Below are 18,629 nucleotides of genomic sequence, written 5' to 3'. Positions count from 1 at the left end.
GTTCTATTGTTGTCCTTCCTACACCACCTCTCAACGCACCTTTACGGTGCTGGAGTCACGAACACCAGGGACACTGCCACCAAGGCACCCAAAGCATCTACACCATCAAGGGCACCTCAAATTCCATCTGGCTGGGGACCCCTGGACAAATAGAGAGTGCCACGAGGGATTTTGTGCCGTCTTTCCCTTCACTGCACGCCAGCCCAGGGAGCTACAGAACAGTGAGTAATTAACTACTACACCCATCGTCTCAACATACACTACACTCACATTGCCCCCTGTGGTATGGTCGCTGCATAAAATCATATAATGCCGCGACCGGGTCTGCAGGGGCAACACGTGAGGTACGGTGGGCCGATGAGGGTAGTAGTTAATTTACTTACGGTTAGAGGAGCCTCCCTGGGCCGGCGTGCAGTGATGGGAAGGACAGCACCAGTTCCTTCATGGCACACTCTGTTGTCCAGAGATTCCTGTCAGATGCTGGTTGAGGTGCCCTTGGTGGAATAGGTTTAAGGTGCCGTGGAGGCAGGGTCCCTGGCGTTAGTAACACCAGCACCGTAAAGTGCAAATAGTTAATGATAGATAAGTTTGCACAATAAGGAGACCGGTCCTCTTAACAAATTCCCAGTACTTTACTGAAGCTGATCCAAACGTCATCAATGTGCGCAAAAGTCATTTACAGTAAGGCAGCTTCTACAGTGGCTCAGTTTAGTTCCCAAAAGTTGCATAAGGGGTAGTTTTTCTCTATAACAATCAATCCCTTGTTTCTCCAGGCTGGAGGGATGGACTATCTCTGCTGTACTATATAGTCATATACTTATGTATCCTCTCTAGGAATACTATCTCCTGACAGATGGCCTTTCTGTCTTTGGTTATGGTGGGCAGCTGGTAGCTTAGAATTTATCCACCTAATGCAAAGGAGACTAGAGCCTGATAAATGACAATTACCTTCCTTTGCCAATATTCTCACTCCCTCTCTGGGTTGCCTGGATCTTCTGTAATCTTTCTCTTCTATGGGCTGGTACATGGAACTAACTCTGGAGTTTAGATAACTCTCCAAAATGGCTGCTGAGGTGCAGCTTTTCCTCAGACATCACACTCTCCTCCTTCTTCTCTTCTCTCAGAGAGCAGGGCAGAGTCATCCCTGGGAGGTTTGTTAGAACCTCCCCCTCCCTGTGCAACTTTATGGGAACTCAGGCACAAGCACATTTTCATGAAACACAATCACAATATTAAGCAGTGTAGTTCAGGACACTGCACATGGGCCAGCAAATACGTTGCCCTTTCAAGGGCCCAGTTTAGTGAAAACCAAGTGTGAAACTGATGAAGACTATAGAAATAAATATGATCTATGGACTAGTCCATCATAATCAGCTTCTGGTTTCATTATTATTATTATTATTATTATTATTTTTTAAAGACACTGCCACACAAAAAAAAGTGTGAAGCCAGACTTAAAGGGTTACTGGAAAACAGCACCAAGGCTTATGACTAACTTCACTGTACAAATATACAGCAAATTATTGCTGTAGCCTACTGCGCTATTAGAGGTTGTATGACCTGGTAATACACTGATAATAACACTCAATATGGCTTATTCTTATTAGGGGATAAGTCCAGAAAAAGACCTTTAATTCACATCCCCAAAAAATCCATACGTGCTGATATAAGCATGGGTTAAAACACCAGTTATATGAGACTGGCACATGTACGCTCACACAACTGTCTATCAGTAATGTTATATTTGAGGACTCATATCCATCTCAAATCTATCTATCTATCTATCTATCTATCTATCTATCTCAAATCTATTATCTATCCATCTATCTAGGTATCTAACTCATGTCCATCTCAAATCTATCATCTGTCTATCTAGCCTCATCCTCCACGGCCCCCCGGTCTCACTGCTAGCACAGTCTGCTCCCCCTGGGCTGGGTCCTCTGTCGGTGCCGCCCGGATTCGATGAGCAGGCTGTGGGCGCTCAGTCTGTACCGGCTAAGGATCTGTCTGTCTCTGGGGTTGGGGAGTTTCTCCAGATATGTTTGTACTCCCTCTGCGGGCTCTGGTATACAGTCAGCTTTTGTGATGTTCTTATGTTGTTCCTCCAGGCGCGGATGTGCTCCTCTTTGCTTTTGTGCATCGTCATCTGGATATCTATCTATCTATTGTTCTATCTGTCTATTTAATATCTGTCTGCCCGTCCATCGGTCTTTCTGTCTATCTAGTATCTTTTTAGCTAGCTATGGTATCTTGTATAAATTTGAAATCAAGACCCAGGAGCTTTATAACATTTAAACCTCTTCTTATATTTCCAGTATGGGAATGTAACCTTGCGGGAAGATGCTCCTTTGAGAACACTGGTGAAAGAAATAGAGGCCACAGACAATGACGACCCTCGTACAGGGAGTTCTTTTATTCTTTACAATATAGTCGAAGGAGATCCAGATAAAAGGTTCATAATTGAAACCAATCTGGAAAATAATCGTGGATACGTCAGAGTGGCCGCTGTAAGTGACGGATTTCTGATGACCTCTTGCTGGATTTGCTCATGTCAAGCTGACCTTACCTTCCTTCTCTGTCCTGCAGCCACTGGACTATGAAACCTACAAGGAGCATAAACTAAAGATAGAGGCGAGAAATCCCGAGCCCCTGGTTACAGGAATCAGTTATAATGACAGTTCCACCACATATTTAAAGATTATAGTCACTGATGTGGATGAGAGGCCAATCTTTGGGAATACGATATACCATGCACAGGTCCCTGAAGATGTTCCTATTGGAACCAAGTTGATAAAAATAAATGCCTCAGATCCAGAAGGTGATACAATACAGTAAGTAGCTTGCTAGTCACACTAGACTTGTATTACAATATTACGTTTTAGTATTTTTAGATATCCTATAGACATTCAGTAAACTCTCACTAGATTTGACCATTTCTTCAATATTTCTCCTCAGGTTTTCATTGAGAGGAGATGTGTTTAATTGGCTCAAAATTAATGAAGACACTGGGGAAATCTTCAGCAAAGCCAATCTGGACCGTGAACGGAAAACATTTTACGAAGTGGAAGTAGTTGCTGCAGAGTCAAGTAAGTACCCACATACATCCTCAATATCCTCGTAAATAGAATATTAACAAAATTCTAGTTACTGTATATATGTAATTCCAGCAGCTCATGAGGTTTTTGGAGAGGAATGCCCCTGACTAAGTCCTCAACTAATCATATGTGCCACAAGCTTCTTCTATTCACTTCTATGGGACTGAAGAAGCACTGTCTATGTCAGCCCGATAGAAGTGAATGGAGAAGCAGACCAACATGTGCACTACTGGTCCACTCAGAGAGGGGACTCAAGATCGCAGGGTCCCAGCAGTTAGAATCCCCATGATCCGATATTTCAGACCTATCCTGTGGTTAGGTGAAAAACAATTTTCATGGGGTAACCTATCTTATGCATTAATGGATGCATTGCCGTGTATGCCAAGAATGTCTAATAGATTTGTAGGTTTCTAAACCGTTCTTCACCTCTTCATGCCAGTCGCATTCTCCATGGAGAGATGGCTGTGCCTTCTTCAATTACGTTTTTGGGAATTATTGAAAGAGCTGACTAAGCCAATAGGTAAGGACAAGGCTGTTATCAAGAATTTCCAGGCCCCATACAGGCAAATTATATGCTCCCCCATCCCCCAGGCCTTCTCACATTCATAGCCATAACATCCATAACTTTTCTTTCCATCAGGCCATTTTACCAAACACATAAGTAAGATTTTAAATTTCTATAAACTTTTCTTAAGGGTTAAATGAAGAGAAATAAAATTGCACCGTAATGCGTTCACTGTTTTGTGATAGATATTTAATAATTGTTACAAAAACACATTTATGATAATGGTTTTTGCTCAATAATTTTTTTAGTAACATCAACTTTTCAGAAAAAATTATCTTTTACCAGAAAATAAAAGCGGGAAAATAAAAGTTCAATTTTTCTGCCAAAATCTTTACTAAGAAAATGACTTGCTATAATTATGCTGTGAACTGAACCTCAGACCTTTAGTATAGTAGGCAAAATACTCACCACTACTCTATAGGACTGCTCTGTTATAAAGGCAGGATTTTGTGTGCTTAAAAGGCTACAGTGTTACTATTTATTTAATATTGTGAAGAAAAGAGTAATACTATAAGAAGCTTTTTAGCCATCCAGCCTTTGCATTCACATGACCGTATGAATTTCGCGGTCCGCAAAACACAGATCCGCAAAAAAAAAAACGGATTTAATCCGTCTTATGTCGTGTTATATGGTTTTTAGTTTTTTTTTGCGGACCCATTGGAACAACTCCTAGCCTTATCCGCAAAATGGACAAGAAAAGGACATGTTCTATCTTTTTTGCAGGACTGCGGAATAGAAATTCGGATGCGGACAGCAAACGGTGTGCTGTCAAGTTTTTTTGCTGACCCATAGAAATGAATGGGGCCATGTGCAATTCAAAAATAATGCGGATTGGATGTGGATCAAAAATACGGTTGTGTGAATGGGGCCTTATAGTAGAGATTTGGTTAGTGTAGTAGGGAAGGTTGCTGCTTGCAATACTAAAAGGGCTAGGGTTCAACTCCCAGCTAAGATCTGTCAAATAATTTTTTTTGTAAAAGTTATGGCAGAAAAAAATATAACTTTTACTTTCCAGGTTTTCTTTTATGGTAAAATTAATATTTTTCTGCAAAATGATTGTTACTAATAAAACATTAACTAAGCAAAAATCATTACAATAAATCTGTTTTTGTAACATACTAACTATTAAATATCACACAACATTATTTGGTATCCTGTGATTATTATAATCTGTACAATATACGGTAGTTATTATTCATGATAAAAGAGCATGATGAATAAAAATGGCGCAAATTCAATTCCCTTCATTTCAGTTATATACTATTTATTTAATATCATGCCTATTAAGAAAATAACTTTCCAGTCCCTCCAATAGGGCAGGTCTATAGTGTAATGGTTAATCTTCTGCCATACAGAGGGTCTGGGGTCCACATCCAAATAAAGGCCTGTAACTTAGTTGTTTTAGTAAAAGTCTGTGTGCCGGGAGAGGGCCCCTCCCCCAACCAATATTGAGCCGAAGGGCCACAGGGAAGTTAATATAAATGAGACTACCCATGTCATAAACCCGAAGTAGCTGGGCTTCTGAATGCAGTACTGCCAGTGCAGCTATTGGCCATTTATAGTGTATTCTGTGGATATGCCACAAATCTCTTTACATACACTGCTCAAAAAAAATAAAGGGAACACTTAAACAACACAATGTAACTCCAAGTCAATCACACTTCTGTGAAATCAAACTGTCCACTTAGGAAGCAACACTGAGTGACAATCAATTTCACATGCTGTTGTGCAAATGGGATAGACAACATGTGGAAATTATAGGCAATTAGCAAGACACCCCCAATAAAGGAGTGGTTCTGCAGGTGGTGACCACAGATCACTTCTCAGTTCCTATGCTTCCTGGCTGATGTTTTGGTCACTTTTGAATGCTGGCGGTGCTTTCACTCTAGTGGTAGTATGAGACGGAGTCTACAACCCACACAAGTGGCTCAGGTAGTGCAGCTTATCCAGGATGGCACATCAATGCGAGCTGTGGCAAGAAGGTTTGCTGTGTCTGTCAGCGTAGTGTCCAGAGCATGGAGGCGCTACCAGGAGACAGGCCAGTACATCAGGAGACGTGGAGGAGGCCGTAGGAGGGCAACAACCCAGCAGCAGGACCGCTACCTCCGCCTTTGTGCAAGGAGGAACAGGAGGAGCACTGCCAGAGCCCTGCAAAATGACCTCCAGCAGGCCACAAATGTGCATGTGTCTGCTCAAACGGTCAGAAACAGACTCCATGAGGGTGATATGAGGGCCCGACGTCCACAGGTGGGGGTTGTGCTTACAGCCTAACACCGTGCAGGACGTTTGGCATTTTCCAGAGAACACCAATATTGGCAAATTCGCCACTGGCGCCCTGTGCTCTTCACAGATGAAAGCAGGTTCACACTGAGCACATGTGACAGATGTGACAGAGTCTTGAGACGCCGTGGAGAACGTTCTGCTGCCTGCAACATCCTCCAGCATGACCGGTTTGGCATTGGGTCAGTAATGCTGTGGGGTAGCATTTCTTTGGAGGGCCGCACAGCCCTCCATGTGCTCGCCAGAGGTAGCCTGACTGCCATTAATTACCGAGATGAGATCCTCAGACCCCTTGTGAGACCATATGCTGGTGCGGTTGGCCCTGGGTTCCTCCTAATGCAAGACAATGCTAGACCTCATGTGGCTGGAGTTTGTCAGCAGTTCCTGCAAGACGAAGGCATTGATGCTATGGACTGGCCCGCCCGTTCCCCAGACCTGAATCCAATTGAGCACATCTGGGACATCATGTCTCGCTCTATCCACCAACGTCACGTTGCACCACAGACTGTCCAGGAGTTGGCAGATGCTTTAGTCCAGGTCTGGGAAGAGATCCCTCAGGAGACCGTCCGCCACCTCATCAGGAGCATGCACAGGCGTTGTAGGGAGGTCATACAGGCACGTGGAGGCCACACACACTACTGAGCCTCATTTTGACTTGTTTTAAGGACATTACATCAAAGTTGGATCAGCCTGTAGTGTGTTTTTCCACTTTAATTTTGAGGGTGACTCCAAATCCAGACCTCCATGGGTTGAAAAATTTGATTTCCATTTTTTTATTTTTGTGTGATTTTGTTGTCAGCACATTCAACTGTTGTCAGCACATTCAACTATAAAGAACAAAGTATTTCAGAAGAATATTTAATTAATTCAGATCTAGGATGTATTATTTTTGTGTTCCCTTTATTTTTTTGAGCAGTGTACTATAAACTAAATCTTCACCTTGCAAATGTGTTCACCACTTTTATGTTTTTACAGAAAATCCTACAATGAGTTCATCTGTTTATTTCCAATTGTTTCTGGATGATGTCAATGACAACTATCCCCGGTTAGCCCAGGACTATTATAACGATATCTTTTTCTGTTATCCATTGACAAAAACGGAGTCCTTTGAATTCAGTGGTATAGACGATGATCAGCCTAGAATGCCACTGAAATTTCGTCTGGGTGGTAATGTAACAACAGCAAAGGATTGGATCATTCAGTATGTGAATGGTAAGTGTCAAGAAACCAGATTACTTTTGGACTGAGGGATCTTGGGCCCATTAGAAGGAATTATTCTGAGGGTGTACCATCCATCTATACAGAACAGGTCCATCGAAAACGTTGTTGTTGTTATTCACACAGGACAAATTAACCATAAAATCTACACCCTAGTAGCAAGTTTTTGTCTCCAAAGTTACCTCCAAATACAGTTGTCTGTTGTTGAACCTAAGGAACAATACTACTGTATACTGTATACACATATGGCTTGGGCCTATTTGACCTGCTGGTGTGTAGTTGTAACATTTTTGGAAATGCTTTGCCAAATGACTTTTTAGACTTGCCTATACGTATATTGCGTGGGTCCCACTTCTATTTTATGTGAGTATTCTCTTATGAGCAGATCCCCTTCTAGATAAAGTTGACTTTAGATTCTTTGGTTGCTAGGCTTAGGCTACTGTCACACTGGCGTTTTGGTCTCTGTTTGTTCAGGGCTCTCACAAGCGATCCAATACAGATCAGTTTTGCCTTTAATGCATTCTGAATGGATAAGGATCCGCTCAGAATCCATCAGTTTGCCTCCGTTCCGTCTCCATCCCGCTTTGGAGGCGGACACCAAAATGCTGCTTGCAGCGTTTTGGTGTCCGTCTGACAAAACTGAGCCAAACTGATCCGTCCTGACACACAATGTAAGTCAATGGGGATGAATCTGTTTTTACTGGCACAATATGGCACAATAGAAAACTGATCCGTCCCTCATTGACTTTCAATGGTGTTCAAGACGGATCCGTTTTGACTATGTTAAAGATAATACAAACGTATCTGTTCCGAACGGATGCATGCGGTTTTATTATCTGAATGGATGCGTTTGTGCAGATCCATGACGGATCCGCACCAAACGCAAGTGTGAAAGTAGCCTAACCTTGCTGAATGATCTTTTTATGCCTAATGGATGATCATTGCTCTTATGGAGCTCCTGATTTTTCTTTCTTTGGCTATTTTGAGGATCTGGAATGACTTTTCTGGGTCAGAGGCTTTATAATATAACTATACAGTGGATATAAAAAGTCTACACACCCCTGTTAAAATGTCAGATTTCTGTGATGTAAAAATATGAGACAAAAATAAATCATTTCAGAACTTTTTCCACCTTTGACCTATAAACTGTACCACTCAATTGAAAAACAAACTGAAATCTTTTAGGTAGAGGGAAGAAAACAAAAAAAATAAAAATATGGTTGTATGTGTGCAAACTCTTAAACTACTACTTTGTTGAAGCACCTTTTGATTTTATTACAGCACTCAGTCTTTTTGGGTAAGAGTCTATCAGCATGGCACATTTAGACTTGGCAAGATGTGCCCACTCTTCTTTGCAAAAAACACTCCAAATCTGTCAGATTGCGAGGGCATCTCCTGTGCACAGCCCTCTTCAGATCACCCCACAAAAGTTCTGAAATGTCTCATATTTTTACATCACAGAAACCTGACATTTTAACAGGGGTGTGTAGACTTTTTTATATCCATTATATATACACACACCCCATGGCTCCTAATGGGCCGAAAAAACCCATTGGCTTGGCAAGAACTTGAATATAAATATACAGTACAGACCAAAAGTTTGGACACACCTTCTCATTCAAAGAGTTTTCTTTATTTTCATGACTATGAAGGCATCAAAACTAGTGGAATTATATACATAACAAACAAGTGTGAAACAACTGAAAATATGTCATATTCTAGGTTCTTCAAAGTAGCCACCTTTTGCTTTGATTACTGCTTTGCACACTCTTGGCATTCTCTTGATGAGCTTCAAGAGGTAGTCCCCTGAAATGGTCTTCCAACAGTCTTGAAGGATTTCCCAGAGATGCTTAGCACTTGTTGGCCCTTTTGCCTTCACTCTGCAGTCCAGCTCACCCCAAACCATCTCGATTGGGTTCAGGTCCGGTGACTGTGGAGGCCAGGTCATCTGGCGCAGCACCCCATCACTCTCCTTCATGGTCAAATAGCCCTTACTTTCAAAGTTTTCCCAATTTTTCGACTGACTGACCTTCATTTCTTAAAGTAATGATGGCCACTCAATTTTCTTTACTTAGCTGCTTTTTTCTTGCCATAATACAAATTCTAACAGTCTATTCAGTAGGACTATCAGCTGTGTATCCACCTGACTTCTCCTCAACGCCACTGATGGTCCCAACCCCATTTATAAGGCAAGAAATCCCACTTATTAAACCTGACAGGGCACACCTGTGAAGTGAAAACCATTTCAGGGGACTACCTCTTGAAGCTCATCAAGAGAATGCCAAGAGTGTGCAAAGCAGTGTTCAAAGCAAAAGGTGGCTACTTTGAAGAACCTAGAATATGACATATTTTCAGTTGTTTCACACTTGTTTGATATGTATATAATTCCACATGTGTTAATTCATAGTTTTGATGCCTTCAGTGTGAATCTACAATTTTCATAGTCATGAAAATAAAGAAAACTCTTTGAATGAGAAGGTGTGTCCAAACTTTTGGTCTGTACTGTATATATATATATATATATATATTATAAAACAAAGTAAAGAAACCAAATTGACAGAAGCATCAAGACAGACAGGAAGGCAAATCATGGGTTGGTGGTGTGTAGGCATACATAGTAGGTTTAGAGGGAAAGTTGACATGTGGAGAACTTCCGAAGAAGATATGGTAGTTATGGGTCCCACTCATTATTGTATGACTCTGACCAGACCTGAAAAACCCTATATGCAATATATTGCAGGCTAATACATATACGAGACTAAAGGTTCATTTATACATTTCTCACAGCTTCTTCTGCTCGTCTGACTATGCAGCATTACGGTTTTCCAAAGGCAACTATCTATGTTCCAGTCATTATTAGAGATGCTGGACGTCCACCATTGGAATCAAATGTTTCTGTACCAGGTATGATAAATGTAAAAAAATGTAAATTATATTTAATGACTTGTCTAAGAAAAAAAATATTTTTTATAATATTATTGTGTCAGCTCAGTCAGCAATGAAATATCGTATAGAGAGTAGAGCGCTAAGGACAGAGAAAGCGCTAGGGGTCTCCAGTACCATACCGGTAGAGTTGTGATTATAGGCAGGGCTTCTATTGGTGCTATGGTATCGGGGCGGATTGGATATAGACCCTACAGGGAAATTTCCCAGTGGGCTGATGCCCAGTGGGCCATCCAAGCCCTCTTTATGGCCGCAGGAGTGATCTGATGCTTAACGGCCACAGGTGCTTTCCTGAATTCAACTGTATTACTGTCCTCATGATGGTGATACAGTTGAATACTGTGATGAGGGAGGCAGTATTTTGTGCTGTTCTGTAGTATTTGGTTCTGCAGGGGTGGTATTTTGTGCTGCACTACAGTATTGCAGGCCCTGCCTACTTCGGTTGTCCCCACCTACTTGTTTTGGCCTGTCTTCTGTCAGTTTGAACCCACCTACAACATGGGGCCACTTTTAGTTATTTTTTCCAGGGCCTTTTTAAGTTCTCAATCAGCCTCTGTATGGTATTATATTAATAGATTTTTGGGGTGACCTCTCTTCCAGCAAACTCCTACCATTCTTGCAGCAGATGGCAAAGATCTAAATATCTATATTATGTAATTAACGATTCTAGGTAGAGTCCTGTTCTTATTGTTGAATTTACACGTTGGTCCTTCCCTTTTCCCGTTGGGGGAGTACAACAACAGAAAGCTGATCAGTAGGTCTCCTGCTGCTGGGACTCTCAGCAATCAGTTGCACTTTGTGGTGGAACGTAAGCTGGAAGTGTTCAATTTCCCAGCAGCACCACCACAAGTGTTTCCCAGCAGCACCACCACAGGAAAAATGAAGCATTACACAGTTCCCATTATAATGAGTAGCTTGCCTCTGTAATACATGGTCTTTCAGAGTGAAAGACACTCTTTGTTAGCGTATCAGAGAGAATGATGAACAGAGAAGCTCCCTGACTCAGAACTACCCCATCCTAAAGTATCCTTTCCACTGTGCCATAGTATGTAACAGAATATGTCATCCAGGTAAGTGTCACCTATTGACACCAGCTTATTCAAAAATACCATATGTGTAAGGCTACTTTCACAGAAGCATTTTTGCCGAATCCGGCAGGGATCAGCAAAAATGCTTCCGTTATGATAATACAACCAGTTGCTTCCATTCTGAACAGATCTGGTTGTATTATCTCTAAAATGACCAAGACACGAAAGAAAACGGATCCTGCACCATTGACTTAGGCTACTTTCACATTAGCGGCAGGTGAGTCCGACAGGCTGTTCCGGCGGGTGAACAGCCTGTCGGATCCGTCCTGCCGCTAGTTCACGTGTGCTCCCGGACTGCCTCTCCATCCCCATTGACTATAATGGGGACGGCGCAGAGTTCTGGCGGCAGCACGGCAGCGCACAACGAGAGGCAGCCGGACTAAAACTACGACATGCAGTACTTCTAGTCCGGCTTCTTCTTGCCGTGCGCTGCCGTGCTGCCGCCGGAACTCCACCAAGCCCCCATTATAGTCAATGGGGACAGAGCGGCAGTCCGGGGGCACATGCGAACTAGCGGCAGGACGGATCTGACAGGCTGTTCACCCGCTGGAACAGCCTGCCGGACTCCCCTGCCACTAATGTGAAAATAGCCTAACATTGTGTTTCATGCACACAAAAATTCTGCGGCATGGGAACACAACGAAACTGAATACATTCTGGTGCACTCTGTTCCATTCAGTTTTGTCCCCATTGACAATGAATGTAGACAAAACTGGAGCGTTTTCCTCCGGTTTTGAGATTCTATGATGTATCTCAATACTGGAAAGTAAAACGCAGGTGTGAAAGTTGCCTAACCTGTGCTGTTGCCTATGGGTACAGTGGGTAACGCGGCCCACTGTCACCTTAAAAGCAGCTTCCTACTGTTATATTGCATGCAAGGGCTAATGCGTTTCATGGATCACACGGGAGTCAGGGGATGGTGGCCATTTGAGTGCAGGGGACCTACATACTGTTCTTTCCGGGGTTCCCTATACTGCCTGGACCCAAAAGAAAAACATAAACCCACACACGTAGATACAAAAATGTAGCATCCATCCTCTGTTGCAACAGTATGTTCACATGTGGTTTATTGTTGCATATTTGAGGTGAATATTTCATGTAAATCTGTGACAAGGTTCAGTACAATGCAAGGAAATGGATTTTTACGCATCATGTGAACATGACCTTATATGATAATGCTAACTGTGAACGAAAGGGCAGAGACCTTGCTAAATATAAACCATTAGAATCCTAAATAAACCTGTTTGTGGGGACAGGCTTAGATATGTAAGGGCCCCCACTGTACTGTGTGGATGCCCGGTAAATTTTGGGTAGTCAGATCTTTATTTGTCCCAATGCACCTAAAGAAATTTTGCAAATAGTCTTGATTTAAAATCTCCAATCATTTTGCATACAATCTCATTCTGCAGTCATTGGTCCACTACTTTTCGATAACCTACCAGATGTACCTTAGAAAGAAGTAGGGCTAAAAGGGATAGATTATGACTACAGGATCAGATTATACAGTTAGTAGTCTGTTATCATGGAGACACATTGACCTACCGGTACATAGGAACTTTAAACACAAAACAGAAGGACATTTTTGATATCAAGGCTAATTGTAAATGGGTTTCATTTTTCATTTCGGATATAGAACTAGAGGTGAGCAAATCGCTTAAAATTCAATTCAGGTTCGATTCAGCCGAACCAGGGGACCGACTTGATTCCAAATCGATTCTACCAGAATCGAAAGTGCCCCAATTAGCCTGAAGATGTGTGTATAACACTCTGAGGTCTCTCTTGTCTAACACTTTTTCAAACATTTTTTTATTTTATTTTTTATGTTCTCTCTCTCTTTTGGATGCAACTTGAAAGTAAAAAAAAAATAATTGGGATTGAATTTGATTAATTTAGAATCGATTCTCTCATCTCTAACTGGCACAACAAACAAGAATTGGTTGCCAAGTCAGAGATGTCTACCCACCTGCAATTTACTGGCTCCTTCGGATACAGTTTAGAATCAAGCGTCTAATACAAGATGAGGCATTGGGGTGGTTATCTATCTGTTTAGATGAATACCTTGTATTGATAACATGTTTTATTTTGCAGTTCGGATATGCACTTGTAACTCTAAGGGCAAGTGTGAGGAGGAGGCACTAGACCATGTTGGGTTTACATCTATTGGAATGGCTCTTGGAATTTTATTTGGAACTCTGGCAGTAATAGGTTGGTCTCCCTCCATAATTTGTCATACATTGGAGCATATCGAAATTGTTTTTCTCATGGAAAGAATGTTTGGGTGTGTAAATTCAGAGGCACATCGAAGTATAGGATAGGCCCACAGCAGATAGACATTTCACATGGATCCAAAATACTGTATAATCATGTATTTGAGGCCTTACATTAATGGCTTATCCTTAGCAGAACCATTGTAAACCTCAAAACATTAATGAGGCTTCAGCAGTTCAGCATGGCCGCCCCTTCAGTTGATTTATGGGGGTGACAGGAGTTGGAAACACATACATTTAATTTGGATGGCCTATGCTATCTTATGGATATCAATTTAATAAAAAAAAACATGTATGTTAAATGAAAAAAACAAAAAACGGAATAAACCCTTTAAAGGTGTTTAACACTGTATCTGTCTCCAGCAGCAGCCACCAGCTCACTCGTCCATGTCCATCACACTTGTATTTATAATCTCACTTTAGACATTCATGGGAAAAAGGAGGTTGATATTTTGCAAACTCAGGCGAAAACATTTGCCACTTTTCCTCCTTTACACCATGCTTGCCACTTTGGTAAAAAGCAGTGGGGTAAAAAGGAACAGGACCTGCACAGATATCCTATACCAGCTCCTAGCTGGCGTAAATCTCAGACTATAGCTTACGGAACATCGGAGGTGCGCACAATTAATTAATTATGGTGTGGCACTGTGTAGATCAAGAGATCCAGGACAGTATTCAACTAGTTATGTTTTTTCAGGTATAATAATTGCGGTTGTTTTCATATCAATCAACCAGAAGAAGAAGAAGACAAGTGGTGGCGACGCGATCAATGCTGCAGAGACTGTAAACCTGAGGACCTGAGAAGATGTTAGAATTTTTTGAAGATTCCAAAGTTCCATCCTCAATTCCCAAAACCTAAACTGTGTGCTACAAGACAGCTTGTTACTGTGGATGTTTTTACTTATTAGAGATTAAAGTGTTTCAATAAAATGGAATATTGTTTTGGAGGAAAATTAGAACATATTGAGTTTTTCACCGTGTTGAATTGTTAATTGTTGAGTACATTCAGATGTGAGAGGAAGAACAATAGGGCCAGAAAAAGAGGCAGGCAGAGTAGGCAGCTGCATAAGGTGCCATTGCAGGGACAATTTATGGATTCACATAGAAAGATCAATTGTCACAGCTACTCCTGTATTCTTACATCAAATCGTGGTCAAGAGTGACACGAGGTGTCCCAGATGTGGCACGGATGATGGTTTTTTATTACATAATATCTATCCCTCTGGATCCCAGAGTTTGCATCTTGGGGATTTTGGACACTCAGGTGGGGTATGCGCAGCTCACGCTAGGTATTCAAAGAACGCTTTCCAGGCATGTAACTTAATTGCTTGACACTGGATCCAACTAAACCCTCCCATTAAACAAGACTTCATTAATAAAATGAATGTTATAATTAGACTTAAAGCGGACCTGTCACCGCTCCTGATCTGCCTGTTTTAATAGCTTCATGCATTCCCCACGTACAAACAATTCTGGAGCATCTATTATTATGGCTCTATGTTGTGCCATTCCTTTATTATTTCTACTAGAAGTTATGAATGAATTGCTAGCAGTTTGCAGTAAGGGTACAGAGGGGAGGTGACAAGTTGGAGGTGTGGACCTGCACAGTCTGAAAATGGCAGCACTCATTGGAAAGAGTCAGTCTGTGCAGGTACACACCCCCAACTGGTTACCTCCCCTCTGTACCCTTACTGCAGACTGCTAGCAATTTATCCATAAATTCTAGTAGAAATAATAAAGGAACGACACAACATACAGACATAAGAATAGATGCTCCAGAATTGTCATTACATGGGAAATGCATGAAGCTATTAAAACAGGCAGATCAGGAGCGGTGAAAGGTCCTCTTTAAGAGGGGAATATATGTGAAAAGAAAAAGTTGGTCCACACCTAGGGTCTTATGGTAGGGGTGGGGAAAGCGCCAGCTGTATGTTCCTAATCATTACTTAATACCTGGTTGCATTCTTTAAGTTCGGTAGTTGGGAGACTTTTACACATGGGAATACGAGGGGGGTCTTCTGTGCGCAGAAAGGGCTGATGGGTTGCTGTACTTGCAGTGTGCATATCTTCAGTATGTATGGGATCTGCCATCTTAGGAACTCAGCATAACTATATTATAGACTAAAAAGCCACTGTTAAACTCTCCGTGGGCTTGCTGACCGATGCATTTCAGGGTATTTCATGGTGCTTGAGTATACAGAGTTGACCGCAGCTGTATCTTCACAGTAGGGGGGTTGGTTTCTGTGGGTGGGGATTTCTGTTTCGTAGATTTTTGTTCCATGTATCTATGATAATAAAAGAAAGATTGATGCAACAGACTGGCCAGGTGAGTGAACTGAACTAGTCCAGGTACATGGTAACGACATTGGGAACATATGTGAAGAGGTTTAGGTGGAGGAAAATATGAAGTATTATATATAGGAAAACTATCTTTTGGTGAGTCTTAACCCCTTAAGGACCAGGACAATTTTTGTTTTGGGGTTTTTGTTTTTTCCTCACTGCCTTCCTAGAGCCACAACTTTTTACATTTTACATTCACATTGCTATATAAGGATATTTGTATTTTTATATTTAATTTACCATATGTTGTGTAGAAAAATGGGGGGGGGGAATTTTGCATGCTACAAATGACATGACAACTTTAGAGCTCAATCACACAGCCATATCGGTTTTTGTGGACTGCAAATTGCAGATCCACAAAACATACCGGCCGTGTGTTTTCCGCGTTTTGCGGAACATTAACATCCTCCTCCATGATAGAAATGCCTATTCTTGTCCACAAATAAGGGCAAGAATAGGACATGTTCTTTTTTGTGGCGCCACGGAATGGACACATGGATGTGGACAGCACACGTTAATACCTTGTTTTCTAGGACAAAAAAACACCTTTCCCTAATAAAGTATATAACAAAAATGTTTGACATCCCTTTTCATACACTATATTAAAAATAAACCAAACAGACAACTACACTTTAACTTAAAGAATCACTGTACTTTCACGTAATTTCATTTCATTTCATAGAGAATATTGTAACTAGCAAATTTCTAAATCACTTTATTTAAATCTGCCTACATCCACCTGAAACAAAAGCTGTAAAGTCATGGCCACTAGGGGTCTCACTTCCACCTAAGTTTCAGTGCACTGTCTGTTGTCTGGCAAGATCCATCCCTGGTGACAGAGACTCAGAAGATGGCAGAGGGGAAGTGGGGGCCTGTCAGACCTAACTCAGATCCTGAAGCTGATTATACAACTGCTTCTACACAACTTCTGAATATGACAGGAGCCTCCTATGTGTCTGGAATTGTCATTTATCCCTCCTTATTTGTTCTGTGAGCTCCAGAACTGAAAAGAAACATAATGGGAAATAAGGTAAAGGATGTCACAGCAGTACAATGCTAGCTGAAGGGAGACACCCTCTGCTTCTGAGTGAAATGTACCTAGCTGTGCAGCTGAAACAGGGAATAATATGGTTGAAGAAAAAATTAGGAAAGCCCAAACATAACTGTTCCTTCACAGTTATGTCTGTACATAGAAGCACAGCCGTTAGGCAAACTTTTTTGAAAAATCAGGTATGCTTTAAAAAAACAATTAACACAATTTGTTTTTAAAGAAACGATTATTATTATTAAATAAATGTCACAAAACAAAATGATATACATATTTGGTCTCTCTGTCACTGTATTATAGTTACAAAAGTTAACACATCAGTGAATCCTGAGTGCTGTCTGAGTTTGTCATGGACAGCACACATATCCATTGATATTAATGTGTTTAATCATATATTCTTGTCTTTCCACTGACCGTTGTTAGTGGAAGAACCTTTCATGCACCCTGTTTCGGGCACGAATGTGTGAATAACATTGCCTGTTGCAAAAAAAAGAATATTGAGATTTTTATTACCAGCTTCCCAGATTTTTAATTTATTTTTTTGCTGTAGTTTGTGCCCTCTTACCTCTTTTTTTGCTTAGCTCAGAGCAGTAGCAGTGCGCTGCCCATGTGGATTTCTAGTTTCCAGATAATGACTACGGGAAAGTCACACCCACACGTACACATTGCCCGACACGACAAGAGTAAACCACATTATCTATGTGTTGTGGAAAAAAGTTCCCACCAGAGCTACAGCTCATTAGCTGGATGTGAAACTGTATCTTTTCAAACACCTCTGATAGTTTTCTTTAGCTGCACAAATTATTGCTTGGAGGACGCCTGCCAAGAAACATGCTGCCAAACTGCTAAAATTATGAGGCCCATGGAAAGTATGAAGATTGCATTTGTGACCTTTCTCACATTCTGAAATTCAGTTCCTATTTTCTATATACTTGTACAAAAGACAAGAGAAATAAGTGTAGAAGGTTTTAGATTATGGATGCATTTCTAGTAACTTGGCTAGTGCACTAGAAGGTGGGTTCACATTTATGTTTTTGTGGCAGCCTTTTTTTTGCCACAACCAAAATAGAATTAAAAAACCTAAAGGAAAGACTTAAATTTCTCCTTCCTACTGGATCCAGCTAAAAAAAACTGCTACAAAAAAGTATATTTTTTATGGGTAAGTAAATTTTGATTATCATAGGTTAGAAATAACATTAACTTTGATAAAGCATTAAAGAGGATGTCCAAGTTTTTAATACTGAGGACCTATCCTCAAGATAGGTCATCAGTATCTGATCGTTGGGGGTCAGACACCCAACACCCCTGCTATTAAACTGTTCAGAGGTCATGGCTCTCTGCAGCTTACCAAGCACAGTGCCAACCTTTGTATAGCGGCTGTGCTTGGTATTGCAGCTCAGCCCCATTCACTTTAATGGAACTGAGTTGCGCTTAGGCCATGTGACCGAGGAATGTGATGTCACTAAAGCGCAGCAGGTCAGTCATCAGTATTAAACCTTCAGACAACCCCAGAGGATAGGTCATCAGTAAAAAAAAAGTCTGGGAAATCCCCTTTAACTTTTATTCAGTCTCTATTTTTTTATTATTTCTGCTAGCTCCCAAACCAACAACCTTCTAACTGGAAAGCAAAGGCACTAACCACTGAGCTATAGAGCTCAATGCTAGTAAATGAAAGATTTTCTATGGCTAAAAATCTCAGTAGTATTTTTCCCATGTATTATGTATTCAGAAGTACAATGTACTGGAATCTACAAATATATATATATATATATATATATATATATA

At 41.1% G+C, this 18,629-nt stretch overlaps 1 protein-coding gene across 1 annotated transcript in view; it reads left to right on the top strand.

The window, feature by feature from the left end:
- The window catches only part of CDH17 (cadherin 17), a 103,456-nt gene extending 88,872 nt beyond the window's left edge, over positions 1–14,584 (top strand). Inside the window, exons 12-18 of the mRNA XM_040432017.1 lie at positions 2,316–2,507; positions 2,587–2,831; positions 2,956–3,086; positions 6,916–7,152; positions 9,946–10,062; positions 13,278–13,394; positions 14,154–14,584. Coding sequence (XP_040287951.1) covers positions 2,316–2,507; positions 2,587–2,831; positions 2,956–3,086; positions 6,916–7,152; positions 9,946–10,062; positions 13,278–13,394; positions 14,154–14,257 — 1,143 coding nt within the window. The 3' untranslated portion in view covers positions 14,258–14,584. The remainder of the gene's footprint in view (positions 1–2,315; positions 2,508–2,586; positions 2,832–2,955; positions 3,087–6,915; positions 7,153–9,945; positions 10,063–13,277; positions 13,395–14,153) is intronic.
- The last annotated feature ends 4,045 nt before the right edge of the window (positions 14,585–18,629 follow it).

The sequence above is a fragment of the Bufo bufo genome, chromosome 5 (assembly GCF_905171765.1).
Source record: "Bufo bufo chromosome 5, aBufBuf1.1, whole genome shotgun sequence".
Taxonomy (NCBI): domain Eukaryota; kingdom Metazoa; phylum Chordata; class Amphibia; order Anura; family Bufonidae; genus Bufo; species Bufo bufo.
Note: the sequence above shows the minus strand (reverse complement) of the source record. Positions and strands in the feature narration are given on the sequence as shown.